General features: G+C 28.6%; 1 protein-coding gene across 8 annotated transcripts in view; it reads left to right on the top strand.

Annotated features, from left to right (window-relative positions):
- LOC107443592 (nephrin) overlaps window positions 1-17,623 on the top strand; it is a 236,093-nt gene that overhangs the window by 184,393 nt on the left and 34,077 nt on the right. For all 8 annotated transcript variants that reach the window (XM_071181527.1, XM_043046461.2, XM_071181530.1 and 5 more), the window contains exons 6-12: window positions 68-235; window positions 2,919-3,209; window positions 4,093-4,304; window positions 8,665-8,752; window positions 10,252-10,388; window positions 12,072-12,225; window positions 14,996-15,054. In XM_071181527.1, the coding sequence (XP_071037628.1) occupies window positions 68-235; window positions 2,919-3,209; window positions 4,093-4,304; window positions 8,665-8,752; window positions 10,252-10,388; window positions 12,072-12,225; window positions 14,996-15,054 (1,109 nt within the window). The remainder of the gene's footprint in view (window positions 1-67; window positions 236-2,918; window positions 3,210-4,092; window positions 4,305-8,664; window positions 8,753-10,251; window positions 10,389-12,071; window positions 12,226-14,995; window positions 15,055-17,623) is intronic.

Raw genomic sequence — 17,623 nt, forward strand, 5'->3', positions numbered from 1 at the left:
TAATATTCTATATTCACTAAAAATATACATTTATGTTTTATTTATAGTATTGATCATTTATTTCCAGATAATGTTTTATATAATACTGAAAAAATAGACGAACATAAAGAAACTGCAATTAGTACCATAACTCTAACTCCTACGCCGGATGACAATGGAGCTTTATACAGTTGTGAAGCTGTGCACAAAGCTTTAAGCTCACCAATGGCATCATTCATCGAACTAAGTGTGCTTTGTAAGTATATGCAGCAATTACTATTTGATATAAATGGCTGTGTATATTAGTCAAATATATTAAATGTAGCAGATACGCTGTCTTCACCAGGTAAAAAATAAGTTTTTAATACTGCTAAGTTAATAATAATAAGTTTATAATAATAAGTAATCAAAATAAGTTTTTAATATTGAGGACTCTCACATACTGATTATTTATATGATTATTATAAGGTAATGTTATCTTTTTAAAAGGTTTAAGTGTTTGCATTTGTTTAATTAGCTTTTTAAAGTATTATGAGAGCAGAAAGTTAAACCAGGTAGAGATTTAAGCATCTATTTAAAAAGAAATATGTTAAAAAAACTTGCATTTTAGAAATGCGCAGGAGTGTAAATTATCCAAGAAATTCGTTTTTTTTTTGTGCATTAATGTTCGTGAACTGAAGAATAAAGAATTTATCGTACAGTTATATCAGTCGTGAAAACCCCTATATGACGCTTCTCGTTACTTAGTGTACACTATATATAAATGAGTGGGTATATATATATATATATATATATATATATACACGGGGATGACATTGAGTTGGCTAATTAATTTTTAATTTGTGTAGAGGATGTTNATAATGTAGGATAGCAGGAATGATAAATAATATCCTTTATATTTTATTGAGTTTAAAGTAATATTGAAGTAAATGCCTTTAAAAAGAGCCCATAAAATATTTTACTGCAATATAAGTCACAGAGCAATGCTCTCAATATTATTCTATAATATTTAAAATTAGAAAAGAAAAATGCACTAATTATAAAATGTTGGAATAAAATTTTTTATTAGACATGACAGACTTAAATGTGCATCTTAGTTAAACTATTGATGTTAATCAATATTTATTGTCAATTGGCATTTGTATACCATGCTTTGCAACTAATTCATCAAAATTCATATATTAAGTAGGTCACGTTTAGCTTGACTAAAGCTTATTTCTATTAATTTAATGTTCACCAGATCATCCTAAACAATGTCTAAAACAATCCTATCAAAATAGATATCTCTTTCATAGCTTAATAGGGAGTGGGAACTCATTACAATTAAGCCAACTAGCCACAATTGTGCATCTATGTACACGCAGCAATTGATTTTAGGCACAGGCCTACCTGGTAAAGAACTTGTAGCAGAGAAAGGGGGAAAGCAATTCGATTGCAAAATCTATTCGGCAGGGTTCGATACCTAGTTAGAAGTGAAAAGCTGGATCGTGTAATTGGAATGCTTCGTTCATTAAAGCGTTATCCCGCCGTTCATTCGCACCTTTATACAAAAGCCTGATTTGGGATAAAAGGACTGAGACGAGATGCAGGTTTTAATTATTTTTAGACCCCTGTCTAAGGCTTTTGTTGGAACCTGCCGGTGTTGAGAATCTAATGAAACGAAGAAAAAGCTCGGTAGGAATCTTTTTCCTTTTTTTTTAATCTACTCCTCTTTCCCGCCAAACCCTTTCATTATCAGTCTTTTTTAGAGAGTTCTGGTAGTGAAAGTTTGGAAGATTAATGTTGTTTTCTCTTCCACAGAATCAAGGCCGTTTTAGTTCCCCGAAATATTATGAGATCGTTGGTGCTATCAAACGCAGTTGGTGTGTCGCGAAGACGATAGAAAAATGGTTATATCGCGTGTTAGAATATAACTTGAGGAATTAGGCTCTATAGTTTGTAAAAAATTTTCTAAGGAAGTATTGAAAAGTTAGTTTAAGGTTTTTCTAAAATGTTTTAGACTCCTGATAAAGATTGTAATTAGATAAAAACTGGAAGAAAAAAACCATAAATATGGATAATAAATAGTGAATAAAATGTTTTTGGGATGATAATTTTTTTTTTGAAGATTGACAAATTTCTTTATAAATTGAAAAGAAAGCAACATGAGCTTTCTTGTCATTATTTACAACAATTTTCGCTTAAAAATTTAGAAATTTTTATGCTTCGTGTTGTATTAAATATTTTTCTGAAAGATGAAATAAAAAGTGGTTTTACTATTTTTAGTATTGTTAAATGTTCGAATTCTATTGTTTTCTTGTTGATACGAATTCTGCTCCAGCTGGTACCGATCTCAGTACTAGACGGATCACGGATTAGAATCTTTTTGCCGTCTGGAGTTTTTTGTGGTTTTCCTCGTAATGCGTATCCATATAGCTCAAATGAGGGATAGTTTCATCAAAAAGTCCTACACAAAGGAGAATTTATCCAGATGATAGACCCAGGAATTTCTTTGTCTTCTGGGTTGCTTTTAAAATCACAAAGCAACGTGGTTGAACATTGTTATTTCGTAAATTCAGAATTAGGTAGACTGTTCAACGCCGGTTATAAAATAAAAATATATAACAAAAATTATATTTTTACCAAACAATAATATTTATTATGTAATCTTTATTGTTTGTTAAAGATAATGCTTCATAGCATAAATGTTTCTATTTATTAGCAGTCATCATTCCATAATTGAGAAGTTAGGAAACTAAAAATTCAAAATCTTGAATAAAATGTATCAAGTTGTGTGAATTTTCAAAAATAAATCCAAGAAAAGTTTAAAAACATATTTAATAGAAATTAATTTTGTAATTATAAGCAATCTTTGATACATTTTTATTCCTTTAACCCTTTGTTTAGATCATAAAAGTTTAAAAAAAATAACAAAGCATTTCTTTCTCTTTCTTTTTCAGTTCCTCCTGGTCCTCCAGAAATCGAAGGATATCAAGAAGGTGAGACAGTTAGAATGGGAGACACATTAACTTTAGCATGTGTTTCACGAGGAGGCAACCCATTGGCTAAATTGGTTTGGTTTCGAAATGACCAGCAAGTAGACCTCACGTATACCACAACTGGCCGCGAATCAACAAATACTTTAACCTTCCCAGTTGAGTCGAATGATAACAACGCCATCTACCGATGTGAAGCAACAAACTCTATAAGCCCTAAGCCTATGATTGCGATGGTTAAACTAACTGTTCAATGTAAGTGTATTTCTAAAGAAATACTTTTTTCGATTTTCTGTAATAATCTAATGGAGAGAACTGAGCTTATCTTTTGCTGTGATCACGATTTACTGTAATATTTGTTAAGAAAAGAAACGAAAAATCTTCATACATGGCAAAGGAAAATTTCAGTGAGGAAAATAAAAGAATTATTTGAAAAAAAAATTATAAAATACAGATTTTAATTATCAAAATAAGGATACCATGTCTTGATGTTTTTTAACCTTTTATGAGTTTAATTGAGAAATTAGAAGTCAAGTCTCGTTGCCGAGCACTATTTCTCTAATACAGCAGAAAACCAGATTGCTAAATGGGAAAGCAACCATGTTCTACCCTGAAATAAGTTTGAATAGGATAGATAAATGATTTTTTCCCTTTTTAGTCGTAAATTTAAAAGCAATAAAAGAAAGACTATTTTTTTTTCCATTTATGTTTTCAAAATTCTGGAACATTTATTTTTATTACTAAATGTCTCTTATGATATGGTATTTAATATTAAAAAAGTAGTTTTAATTTATTTGTGCAGTAAAGCATATTTCCTTCAAATAAAGTGAAGTTTTCTTTATATGTATGCTACAAATATCTTTTTTCATGTTTCGAAATATGTGTGAGGTCTTGCATTATTGTGTTGGAACATGATTCCTTCGTTATTTGTGGAACATACAATTTCGAACTTCATTACGAGATATGATTGTTTTTTAATTAATAGATTTTTAAAAGAAAAAATTTAATATAAAATTCAATTTCCTTCTTTTTAAAAATGTATTGATGAAAACATTTACTGCTAGAACCAACATTTTAATAACTATAAGAACTTCAAAATGTATTTGCTGCGTGTTAAAGAGTTTCCCTTTTACTTCAGTTAATCCAAGTAAAGTGACAATTATTGGACCAAAAGAAGCTCAAGAGGGTGATGCTGTGACAATGACGTGCACAACTGACAGAAGCAATCCGCCAGCAGATGTGTCATGGGTAGTTGATGGAAGACCAGTTCAAGCAGCGAGTAGTAGTGTTGCGGATCCTAGAGGAGGATGGATAACTACCTCAAATGTCACAGTTACTATTACTGGTCATGTAAGTATTGTTTATTTTAAGTAAATTGGTTTCGAAAATCATAATTTTTTATGAATTAATTTTACTTTTATATTTATTTGTTATGCTTTTATTGCAATTTTATTTTGTTTATTTTCTATACTTTAAATCCTCGTATACTACTTGCGCTTAATTTTTCTCATTCCATATCGTTTGAATTTTCTCGCTCCCAGCACATGACAAATTCTTTCCTATTTCATAAACCATTTCTGTTACAGTTATTTAATTTCTGTCATTCATGTACGTATTAATTATTTCCTTTTTTTCATTCCAAATACATTACAATTACTTCATTTTTTTCCATATGCTTTTTTATATCCCGTGTTTGTAATAATTATTTTATTCGTACCATACGTTACAATTATAGCGTGTCTAATTAAAAATAAAAAAAAGAAAAAAAAACACCTATTCTCATGCAAATTATGTAATTTATATATTGTTAATCAAATGAAAATAATCATGTACGAGAAAGGAATGTAAGAAATGTCAAAATAAAAGAAAGTCAAAAGTTCTGTAAAAGACGATGTGTTACTACTAGAATGATACTACTATTAATTATATTCAACTACGAATATTTCTTCGATTGATGAACGTTAGGAAATTGCTACTAATTCTTTGATACAAATGAAGAATACAACTAACAAAAATAAATTTCGTGTTAACTGTAGAAATTAAAATGTAGCATATTTATTCTCTTATGGAAAATGTTGTTTATTAATTTATCAGTCGAATAACAAAATCATTTACGAGTAAGGAAGTTAAGGAGTTAAAGAATAATTAAAACACATGTTCTAAAAAAGAAATTTACATCTTGAATCTTTCTACCATTAATCAGGGTTCTTTAAGAGCTATTAATTAGTTTACTAATTCTTCGTTGTATAATCTTTCACAACTACCTAAAATAAATTTATTGAAAGTTAAATATTACAATTTAAATGCTTCCTAACACTTTTGCAAATATATGTTTAAAAAAATCTTCTGCTCCTTGAAGCAGGCAATATTCGATAATGCTTTCCTACTAGTCTCCAGGGTCAGCTAATTGCTACAACAGAAAGTCTTATTGCCATCTCATTTAAAAGGCCCGCTATGTATCACGCATGAGAAAGCATCTGTGATAACAGATCGATAAATTGATTAAAAGTTTGCCTTGCCTTCTCCCTATTCGCATGGCATAACAGAATCTTCTATATTTATCTATCTGTTCGTGTTGCGGGACATTTTATTTGTTTATCAAAGCAATTGCATTGCTCTTTATAGGAATCTAGTTAATGCTACAAAAAACAAAATATGACTAATTGCATTATTTTATTAAACATAGTTTTTGGCTATATTAATTGCTTGTTCTTGACTCTACAACAATTTATAGCTAGTCGTTAATTAGTTTAACGCAAAGTTAGGGCTCTTGGCAAATTCATTTTGTTGTTTTGAACATTGTATTATTTGGATTTAAATAAAAAATAAATATGGAGACAGTATAATGCTGTTGTTTTTTAAGACACTTGGACAAGTCAGGCTCACCAGCCATAGGCGTTTTGAGAATTAAGTCAGAAAGGGGCATTTTTCGTTTGATATGAGAGCACCGCAAAGGTGAAAGAACGTCTTAGCTCAGAACCACGTGGACAAATTGCTGCACCACTCAATCGTGAGACCACTTTTTTAAGTTAGACATAGATCTGAAGAGAAGGGGATTTTCTCTAAATCCCACTTATGGTACTGATAGCGACCGATCACATTTTTTACGAGCCCGTATATCACGTGTACTCGGTTTGGCATAGTGGAGTATAGGATCGAACCGCTGACTTTAAAGTAATATTTAATGGGGAATTTAAAATGTGAGCAATCAGTGTAAAAGTTTTTAAGCTTATTTTTACTAGCTTGTATTCAAATGAATATATGGTATACCCTGGACTACAGATGGGCACAGGATATTACATCAAGCAAAACGATGCGAATAAAGCACAGTTTAGAGGCATATTATAGTTGCAGTTTCATAAACAAGAACCTTACACATCGTGGAGAAATTAAGGAAATAAGTCTCAATAAGCAAAAAGGAGTTTAATCAGTTGGATAGGAGAAACAAGATTAAAGATAATAAAAGAAGGGAGGTAAGGGTCTGAGGAAGGTGTGTAGGAGTACCAGGATTCAAAAATTTCCCAACTACATCACACCTGTTTCTTACCCATCTTCTTTTATATATTCTTCAAGTTTGTTACTTTTCCATTGCCATTTTGGTATTTAGACACTGAGGTAGACTCTCGTTTAAAGAACCCAAGCTATAGTACATCTGTTTCTGCTCCTTTATTTGTGTTTTAATCAATAAATCATAGTTTAGATTTTTTTAACATAATTGACATCAATAGTGAAATAAAAGATCCTGCCTATCCATAAAACTATTGTTTAGTCATCCTTTTAGGCATGTTTATTCTGATGTTTTTAAATAAATCTCGTTATATTTAAGTAAGTTTTAAAACACGTTTAAGGAGTTGAAATCTAAATTATAAAATTTATTTTTTGTTTTAAAGTTCTGAAAGCGTATTCTTTTCTCTTATTTACATCTTAATATTTTAATAAAGTTCAGATCTCAATTTTAATAAATTACTCCAATGACTTTCAAAAAGGTCGATGCATTTAAAAAAAAAGGTTTTTTTTCTCAAAGTTTCAAGTTCTTTTAACTTCCTTTTCATTTTTTGATTGCGCAATATTGGGAATTTTTTTTAAAAATATAAACCAATAAAAAACGATACATTTCACAATAAAACCTTCTAGCAAAAAATCAACGAAACAAGCTCAGAATTTTTTTTCCCAAAATTCTTTTATTTCTCGAACTTTTTTCGACTTATAAGTTTATCTAGATTTCATTAAGTGCTTTAACTGGTTTCGTCAATTTTATTGAAAAAAAAATTCTTCTTTATTAAACTTTTTCTCCATCAACCAAACAAATAAAATCCGTTCCGTGAATTTTTCTATTCACCTAAAGGAATCTATTCACACTATGGCGGGACTCCTTTCTTTCAACAAACCTTCTAATTTAATCCTCCTTTTCGCAGATGTTTTCAACTTCTTATAATTCATTTTATTTCCAAGATTTAATGGTTGAGTGTATCTAAAATGGGTTGAAAGAATTAAAAGAAAGAAAACCAAATCTAAATTGAAGAGGAGAAAACGTTTTAATCAGTTTGTTACTTTTTGGACGGTTATGGAATTATGGAAAAATATGATTTTTAAAAGCTTCTTATTCTTTGATTGAATTCATTTTAAACTTTTGAAATATAACCTTTCATTTACATTAAATTTAGGAAATTTAATGCATGGAAACTGAAAAAATAATTTTTTTCTTTTTGTGTATTGATCATATTTTATGTATAGAAATTATTTTTTTTATAATATTTTTAGTAACTTTTCTCTTATTCGATTTTAAAAATGTTAGAATGTTACTTTGTATTTTTTTATCCTTTTTATATAATTAAAAGCATCGGTAAGTAATAACGCGAAAATAAGATATTTAATCTATTTTCCAGATTATATTTCATAAATGTTTCGAAGTAAAATTTATTGAATATAAAGTTCTAGACTATTATATTTCTCTTTATTTATATTTAAATTTTTATATTGTTAACAATGACTGTAAATTTTTAATTTTTAAGTGCCCGTCTGGACAATCCTTATTATTTGTCATAAGCTCCTTATTTTCACCATTATCATTTACCATTTACACTTTACTATCAGCATTTTACGCCTTTATTTATCCATTGCTGGATGATAGTATTTTACAAAATTTTACAAAAAAATTCGGTAGACCACTCTTTGTTTCCAATTCCCACACATTCATTTCAAAAACCATTATATTACCTTGTTTAATGCAACTTTCTTATTCTTGATGCCATGTCAAATTTTATTAGGAATGCTCTTTGATTGATAATATAGCACAAAAATGATTATATAGTCTTCCTATTCGAAAATTGTTCCCTTCATCATACAAGATAAAAAGTATTAGACTGTTTGAATATATGTTAAATCCTTTATTTCCATTTGGTAAATATTTCTCAAGAACTGTGGGGAAATGCCTTTATTTAATTTTATAAAATTAAAGACCTAGATATTCGTCTTAAAAATTTTTTCAAAATTCAGGGAAGTAATTTAACACTTTTCAAATAAAGTTTAAGAGTAATTTCTTTTAGTAATTAAGTAATATACGAAATTTATAATTAATGCAAAAAATTTAAAATTAGGGCATTAGTTGAATAAATACGTTTTTAATGCATTTTTTATTAATTCAGTAGTTTATTTTAACTTTAGCTTATTCATGAAATTTGAAAAGCAATGTCTTTTAATCTCTGTACAGGAGAGAAATATGAAAATGTTTTCCTGTTATGCTGTAAATCAAGCTCTAAGTGAAACAATGGTGGAAACTACAGTTGTTAGTGTGCTATGTAAGTATATTTTTCTTACTGCCTTAAAAAAAACTTTTATTTGTATATTGTTATTAAATTATAATAACTCAAAAAGGAATGATAAAAAATGAAAAATGAAAAAAAATTGATTGTTGAAAAATGTGCAATTTATATTAAACCGGACATTACATTCACACCTGCCAAGTCTTGAGAATGTATGCCTGCTTTTGAGCACTTGAAAATTGTCAATATTTAGCGTCATCTTACTTTTTTGAAGCCAATGAAATTTGCAATATGCATGTTCGTAATATGTCAACTTATTAAGAGAACATAAAAGCATGTATAGTGTTGTAATTTAAAGCATTAGAATCATGCAGTCCATTGAATATTTAAACTATGTATAGTATGTATAGTTTGCTTTATTATTTCAAATGTTATATACCTAGCCAGGCTTGTCTTTTGGCATTGTATAGAATTTCAGAATTCAATTTTATGCAATTTTTATATTGTTTAAATAAAATATTTTAATTACGTACTTTGTAATATATTTGCATTATTTAAAATATTTCATTTATTATACCAATCGAATTTTAGGCAGCTTTATTTATTACCTAAGTAATCTATGGAATGAATAAATTTTCTTTATTGTCTGTTATATGTACATGATTATATATACTAAATATTATGATTTATTTCATCAATTCGATTTCAGACCGTCTATACATTTCAAAATAATATCTAATCTATTTGCCTTTAACGTGTTGTTTCTAAGGCCACTTGACAATATCAGCAAGCCTGGTGAAACCAAGTGAATTTAAGGTAGAGGGTGCGTTTCTTGTTTTTCAGTGGGCCCATCTACAATAAGAATACAACTTCAGCCACACACTCGTCATAGCCCGTTTATAGGGTGAACCCATTCGTGTATCCATTCATTCGTCCAAAGATCATAATTTTAAACTGAACCAGAGAACGATCATTCTCCAATTCAGTATTTTCAGATTTATAATTTGTAATGGGAACATGGAGCATGGAGGACTTCGTGGCCATACAGATTTAACGTACACCACTCATCATTTACTACATGGGAGTCATCGGCTGGCTGGGATCAAACCAACGACCTGGACGTGGGCCTAGAGCCCTACCTGCCTGGCTATCCTGGCCTCATACTTCTAATAATAGCTGAATTCTAGACTTTTCATTACATTTACATTATTCAAAAATCTTAATTTTTATTATTTCAATCCAATTATGTATAAAGTGTCTGAATTCTCTTAAAAATGCCTTTTAACCAACAAATTAATTAAAAAAATAATTTTTATTTTCCGAATCAAGTTTTAAGAAATCTATAAACTAACTAAGTTGTCTGTAAAGTATTTGAATTCCCTAAAAATTCATTTTTATACAAACTATTTAAAAATAATAATGTTTATTGTTGTCCCTAAATTTGATAGGCTATTTATAATGCGTCTGAATTCCTTAAAACATGTCATATTATATTCGAATTATGTAAGGAATATATAAATATTTATTTCATACAGATCCTCCTGAACCTCCAACAATTCTTGGTTACACTGAAGGAACTCCAATAGAAACTGGTAAATCTCAGCAAATGGTATGCGCATCTAGAGGAGGTAACCCACTACCGACATTAAGATGGTTTCGTAAAGATAAAGAAGTATGTTAATTTTATATTTTATCATATCTATCAAAAAATTTTAATACCAATGTATAAGATAAAATGAGATAAAAATGAATTAAACATTTTATTACTTGGAAATCAGACTATTCTCTCCAGGTTTTGAGTCATTCATTAACTTACATAAATTAAAATAAAGAAAAAAATTTCCAAAGAATTTTGCTTATAAATTTTATAATTTTTCTTCATTTAATTTCATCATGTTTCAATTTCATTTTTCATATTTATACATGATTTTTCAATATTTGTTCATATTAAGGGGAATCGGTAGGGCATTTACCTATAATGCTAAAACTATCCCTTTTTGATGTACAGTGAGCCAAAAAAAAAGAAAGAAAGAAAAACGAAAGAAAACTCCCTGAATAACTTTTGATCTAAACATTAGATTTTCACTTACTAGGATTCAATCTTAATGGCTGAAACGGGTGCTCTCAAAAAATCTAATTAATTAGTGCAGATGATATTTTAAGCGTCGAAATCGAACTCAAAATTGTAATTTTTCTGAGCAAACATATCATTTTTTCGACAAATTTAGGTTTCAGACTCCCAAAATATAGGGAATAGCCATAATCTGGACAATAGAGTCTCAATAGTTGGTTTTGGAGAGAGCTCTAAAGTTTGAAACCTTTAATGTTAATTTTACTTTTTGCGTTTTTCGCAAAATCAAGAGAGAGTTTTAAAAAAATTATATTCAATCATACAATTCGTTGATGAAGAGATAATTTCTTCCAGAAAAAAAACTTTCAGTAAATATTTATTGTTTTTTATTATTTTAGTTAAAAATGGTTGAAAAAATTTTGAATTGTAAAGTATACAATTTTTGCATCATTTTAAAGAATGTATTTTTACGCGGTAAAATACAAAATTTTAGCGAAATCGGTCAAATTATTCCTAAGAAATCAAATTTTAAAAATATGTTTTATTCAAAAATTTTTTCTCAGGAACTATTCGACTGATTTCGCTGAAATTTTGTTGTCTAAAATTACATTCTTTAAAATAAGGCAAGCAGTTGTATGCCCTACAATTCAAAATTCTTTCGTCGATTCTTTAATGAAATAATAAAAAATAATAACAATCTGCTGGAAAAAAACATTTTTTTGCATTGATTCATCTTTGAATAAATGAATTTTATAATAGAGTGCAATTTTTTTTTCAATTCTCTTAAAAAATTCTCGACATATGCCAAAATACGTAAAAAGTAAAATTAATAATAAGGGTTCGAAACTTTGGAGTACTCTCCTGAAAAAAAAACTATTTGGATCATATTTTCCGTATTGTAGCTACACACTATATTTCGGGGATCAAAAATCCGAATCCATTGTAAAAAATGTATGTTTATTAAAAGAAAGTATGCTTTTGTGATTAGATTCATAGATCCGATTATTAGATCAAAAGTTATTTAGGTTCGACTGTATTTAATTTTGCGCATTTTACATGCATTACACATTAATATGAGTAAAAGTTTCGTATGGTTAAAAAAATCTTTTAAGAGGCGATATCTCCATGATTTTCACACACACATGTAGTATCGAAATATTTAGTTTCGTTGTTTAAAAAAACTGAAAATCTTCCTTGATTTGTGCTAAATTTGATATATATTTCATTCTTATGTTGCATTTTATGCAATAATGGCTCTAATATTTGTTGTAACATTTGTTGCAGATTGAATCTTCAACTACCACAAACAATAACGCTGTCTCATCCGAAGTATCAATTACTGTTGATGCAAATGATAATGGTGTTGAATACCGGTGTGAAGCAACAAATTCAGCATCTGTTCTTCCCATGGTTGCTACAACAAGATTAACAGTCTACTGTGAGTAGTTTATTAGTTTTTTTCTGTTAATTATACAAAATTCAATAATTAAGTATATTTTTTTTTAAATTACGTACTGACGGTAATTTTCAACGATACATTTATTTAAATTAAACGTTAATAGCCAAGTAACTAAATAATTAAGCAATTTTTGATATTATAGGGTTTAGACAGATTCAAACTCTACGGAGGCGCAATGTGAAACGTTAACAAAAAATAACCTTTTTTTATGTTAGGAACGAAAGGCAAATTGGCACTGCTCCTCATCTTCTAAAGTCTTATCTTGCGGGATTCATTTGGCGAAAATCCTATGGGAAGATGAGTCTTTGATTTAATATTGAAAGCAATCGCGGAGATATGGAAGCCATTAGCTTTGTATTATTCTTGGCGTCGTTTTAACAGCGGTCTCTGTGAAATTCAACTTAGCCGAATTTACATTTACTCTGTAAAATTATAAATGCTCATGTAATATGACATGTTTTAAATTTCTCTTTACATTTCAAATTTTATAAATACATTATAAGTACATAAAATACGTAATTGCTTAGAGTTAGTTGAATTCATAGTACACGATTACAGTACAAAATAAATTATTAAAATTAATTAATTACTCACTTTATTCGCAATCGTCTTTTTTTCTTCTTGATATTATGAAATAATGCAAAGCATATTGCTCATAATTAATATAGTTCATAGCACTCAATTAAAAAATAAATATTTATCTTGTCAACAATATTTAATTATATGATAAATTAATTTGTATTAAATTTGCCGTAACAATTTCCGTTCAACTGTATAAACTTAAATTACTAATTACTCAGTAAGACAGTTTGCTACATAACTTTAAAAGATTTTTCCCTTCCTGTATATTTATCATTTCAATATTTATCTCTTAAACTATATAAAATGCCTCACTGAAATAATTAAAGTTTTCAATACTATGTAAAACTGAGCTGTCTACATTCAAACTGCTTTTCTTATCACCAGTCTCGAATTCGACATCCAATAAAATCCTCTTAAATGCAACACCTACATTTCTATCTTCAGTTTCCTGCCATTTCAAATTAAAAGAAAAGGCTTAGTGTGTAGTTGGAATGTTCCGTAATTAAATTTGCTTCATTAATAAAGAACATAATTCCAGTCATTTAATCGATAGAAAAGGATCTATCGTTTTACTTAAGATTTTAATTTTTCTGATTTCTTCCTGTTCAACTAATAATTAAACTTGACGGCAAGCTTAGGTGGGATTAGTATTCTCTTGCAATTACTTATTGTCAAAAGTTTAAAAATGCATCACCAGTTTTGCAGATTTTTTGAAAAATTAAAAAAAGGTTTGAGCATTAGTCAATATCTTTTGAGAAATGTGGTTTGTTTCTCTTGAGAAATGTGTATTTTATTTTCGAATGAATGGTTTGAATAAATTTCGAATTGGAGCTTAATTTCTGCTCACTTTTTGCTAACCGTCGATTTAACTCTTCTATAGTTCAGCTCTTGCTGAACTTACCAATCCAAAACGCCCATTTTCCTGCAATCCTTCAGAAATTGCTACATTACCGTTTTTTTTCTTCTGCTGGTTATGTAATTGCTAATATCCACGCCCATTTTGGCTTCAAAGCCTGCTTACAAAATTAAATTTAAGGGTAGTAAAGATCTTATTAGTTTCGATAATCGCTTAACATTTTCCACATTCTCCGTCAGTACGACCTTGGTTACCTCGAACAAACTAGAAGCCCTTTAAAATTTAGATTTAAGAAGTACGATATGTCAGTCATAAAGAAAGCAAAAAAATCATCAATAGCTGCACATTGTTGGAATCTAGGGCATATATTCAATTTCGGCAATGAATTTTTTTTCACTCCTGTCACATCAGCTTATATTGATGCCCAGGAATCTTGCTTTATTCATAAGAACTCTGATTCCCTTGTCAATGAAATTTGTCCCTCACCACTTTTCCATAGCCGGTGAGAATGCATTTTACCCTGATTTGCCTCTCTCGGCCACTGTGGTTTTTCTAGCATTTTTTTCGTTCTCTCTAGGTTATTGTGGTTTTTCTACTTTTGTTTCCCACCTTCATTTCTTCCCACAGTGGACTGATCATTGGGACATGGTTCCCAGCAGATCACCGAAGTCAAGCATCACTGACTGCGGTCAGTGTGCTGGTGGGTGACCACTTGGATCAGTCTGCGTAGGGACCGAGGGTGTGCGGTATTGGTCCTCGTTAAACTGTGCTACCGTAAAGTGCTCGACTTCGCGCGCAGGTCGTCGGGCTACCGAAGCGGGGGTGCCATCCCCTCCGCAGAGGATCAAAATTGTGATGGCATGTCTTCGGATCATCCTCAGGGATGTTTCCTAGACCGTCAATAATAGCCCATTGTGCAGCTCTAGTGCGACGTAAATGAACTACAACAACAACATTTCTTCCATTTTTTGCAGGCAATTTTACGTTTTATATTTCAATTCACTTTTGTTTCGTCACATTCACTTTTGGGTGAATCTTGAAAATGGGAGCTTATTTTTGAACACTTGTAAAATGCCGACTTATTTCCAGTTTGCATATCTTTGAAGCGAATAAAGTTTTAAATCAAGTAATATCTTACTGCTTCAGTTACATGAGGATTATTAATTTAGTTGTGAATGTGTTGGATGAAATTTTATGTAAGTAGATATGTGTTGATTTGTTCTTGATGTGGCCAGACTAAATTTATGATTAAATCATTACTTAATTTGCATTGCATAGCTAATAAATTAAACAATTTTATTTTTATTTTAGTTCCTCCTTCTGCTGTCAATATTAAACTGAAACCAAAGCGGCCTAAAGCTGGACAAAAAGTAAGTCAATTTTTATTAATTTAGATACAAATTTTAAAAAATTAGTTATGAAAAGAATATTTCTAAATCAGAGCGTATAAATTTATTTAAGATATGTGTAAGAATCGTTTTAAGACATGTTTTAGACATGCCGGTCCAAATTATTTAATGCATTAAAGAATTTAGAAATTATTTAACAGTTGAAAAATTGAAGGACCTTCCATGATTGTTTGCGTTTTGATCAATTAGACGTCCAGAATTTTAAAATATAATCATAACTGATTTAAAAACAAATATATTCGAGAATAGTTTATAAGTTCCATGGTTTATTATTTGACTTGATTTGATTAACGAAAATATTTGATTCAACGAAGCACTGACTTTTCATTTATACTTACACATTAGTTCCCTTCTCGTTAAATAATAGATGAAGATAAGCTGAAATTCTACCGTTTTTTAATGAAATAGGGGCATTTTATACCTACTAAAGGGTACCTTATACTCAAACCTACTTGAGGTTATGGGGTACCTACTAAAATGTTTTGTCCTCTTCCATCATTCTAGGCATAAGGTTCTATGTATATGCTCCTGTAAGGCTAACACATGGTTAAATAAGCACTTAAATTGGAATAAATTATGAAAAGTCAGAAATACTCAATATTTTCAATAAGTTATTCTTTTAAAAATTGCTGAGCAATAAAATATGAAATGGGCTAAAAAAAGGCCCTACCAATCTTTCCAGTGTTAATACATTCTAAACTAGATGTAACTAGTACAATCTAAATTGGAATTAATGAATTTGTTATCCTGCTTTAATTAAATTAGATAAGATAAAATATAATAATCTTCATGCATTAAAGTAATTTAAGGAAAAATACATATTTCTAACTTTAGATATGTTAATTTTAGAAAGTAGTTATAATTTAAGAATCTTGAATTTAATTTAAATAAAACTGTGAAAAATGTATTAATTTTATTCTAAAATTTATTTTCCATCTTAGTCATGAGCAGAATAGAATAAGTATGTAGCAAAAAAGACATAAGTGCATTTAAAATTTACTGAGATTTAAAAGGTTAAAAATAGGTATAAGGGTAATTTATTAAATTTCTATTTAAAATATATAGTAAAATTTGAATCTGTTTACAAATTAAATAGAAAAAAAAATTATAAGTAAAATATTATCTGAATGTACAAGAAAAGTTAAATTTAATGAATATATAGGAAGTTTTCTATTAAAAAAATTTTATTTATATAAAATACACACTTTAATAACTAATTCAGTAAAATTAATCTTATTCTGTAAAACACATAACTTTTTTATTTTTTACAAAAGATTACATTAATTAAATAATTTATTTTTATTAAAAAATCGGAATTTGAATTAGCTATAAAAGTGAACTTCTTTAAAAAATTACTTTGAACAAAAATCAATTTAGAAATGAATAGAACACTTATTTATTTACCATAAAAGAATTGTATTCAGAAAGTTTTTTCTTTCCTAAAAAAACAAATTATACATTTCTTATTAAAAGTACAGTCGCAATTTTTAAAGTTTCATAAAATGCTAAAAAATATATTAAGTTTAAGCGATATGTTGTTCAAATTTTTTTGGAACATTTAAAGAGAAAAAACGTAAACTAGAGAAAACAAAACAAATATTTCTATCTCTTAAATTCTTTTTTTTTTTTTTTTTTTTTTTTTTTTTTTTTTTTTTTTTTTTTTTTGTAACTTTAACAAAACAGTTATTCATTTTTTGTCAAAACGTCATATGGCCTGAGGGAAATGATGAGTTTTTCTTCTATTTTTTTAATTTTTCTGGCAACGAAATATTTTTTCTCTCCAAATTAGAGAAACATTAAAATCTGAATCTAAGCGTTATCTTGCTTTAAGTCAGTTTATCGATAGCTACATACATTATTTTTCTTTGAATACGAAAAAATATATTTATTTTGGTAGATTTTTTTCCCTGTGGTTTTGTTATCTTTTTTTTCTTTTGAAACTATTACTTAAAAAGTTTTTTTCTCTTCCTTTTTTTAATTTTTCCATCATCTGATTTTGTGCTTTCATCCGTATTGAGCTAATGGAGTTGACCTGAACTAGATGATACAATCTCTTATTGCAATGAATTTATATTCTAACTGTAAAGCAATTGCTTACACTCTTATTAAGCTTTTATTTTTAGAGTTTTAGTATGTTTGCATTAAATTGCATGCTTAAAAATGTTGTGGAGTTTAAGTGCTTTTCAAAAAAAAAAGTATTAAAATCAGCAATATTTTAATTGCGAAAACATGATTCGCTTTTAATTAAATATAAAATTAATAAAATTATCTGCAGTAATTCTGTAAAAGTTTCCTCTTACAATTATTACTGTACAAATTATCTCAAAACACAAATTTGGAAATGATAATGTTTTTAGCGTTTTCAGTTTCGGCTTAGCTATGTTTTAAATTAATAAGAACAATTACAGTGATTCTAATAAGCGTTTCTTCTTACAATAATTACTGTACTAATTATACCAAATCAGAAGTTTGGAAAAGATAATGTTCTTAGTGCGCTCATTTTAGCCTTAACTACGTTTATATATATATA

This window comes from Parasteatoda tepidariorum, chromosome 5 (genome assembly GCF_043381705.1).
Source record: "Parasteatoda tepidariorum isolate YZ-2023 chromosome 5, CAS_Ptep_4.0, whole genome shotgun sequence".
Lineage (NCBI taxonomy): Eukaryota > Metazoa > Arthropoda > Arachnida > Araneae > Theridiidae > Parasteatoda > Parasteatoda tepidariorum.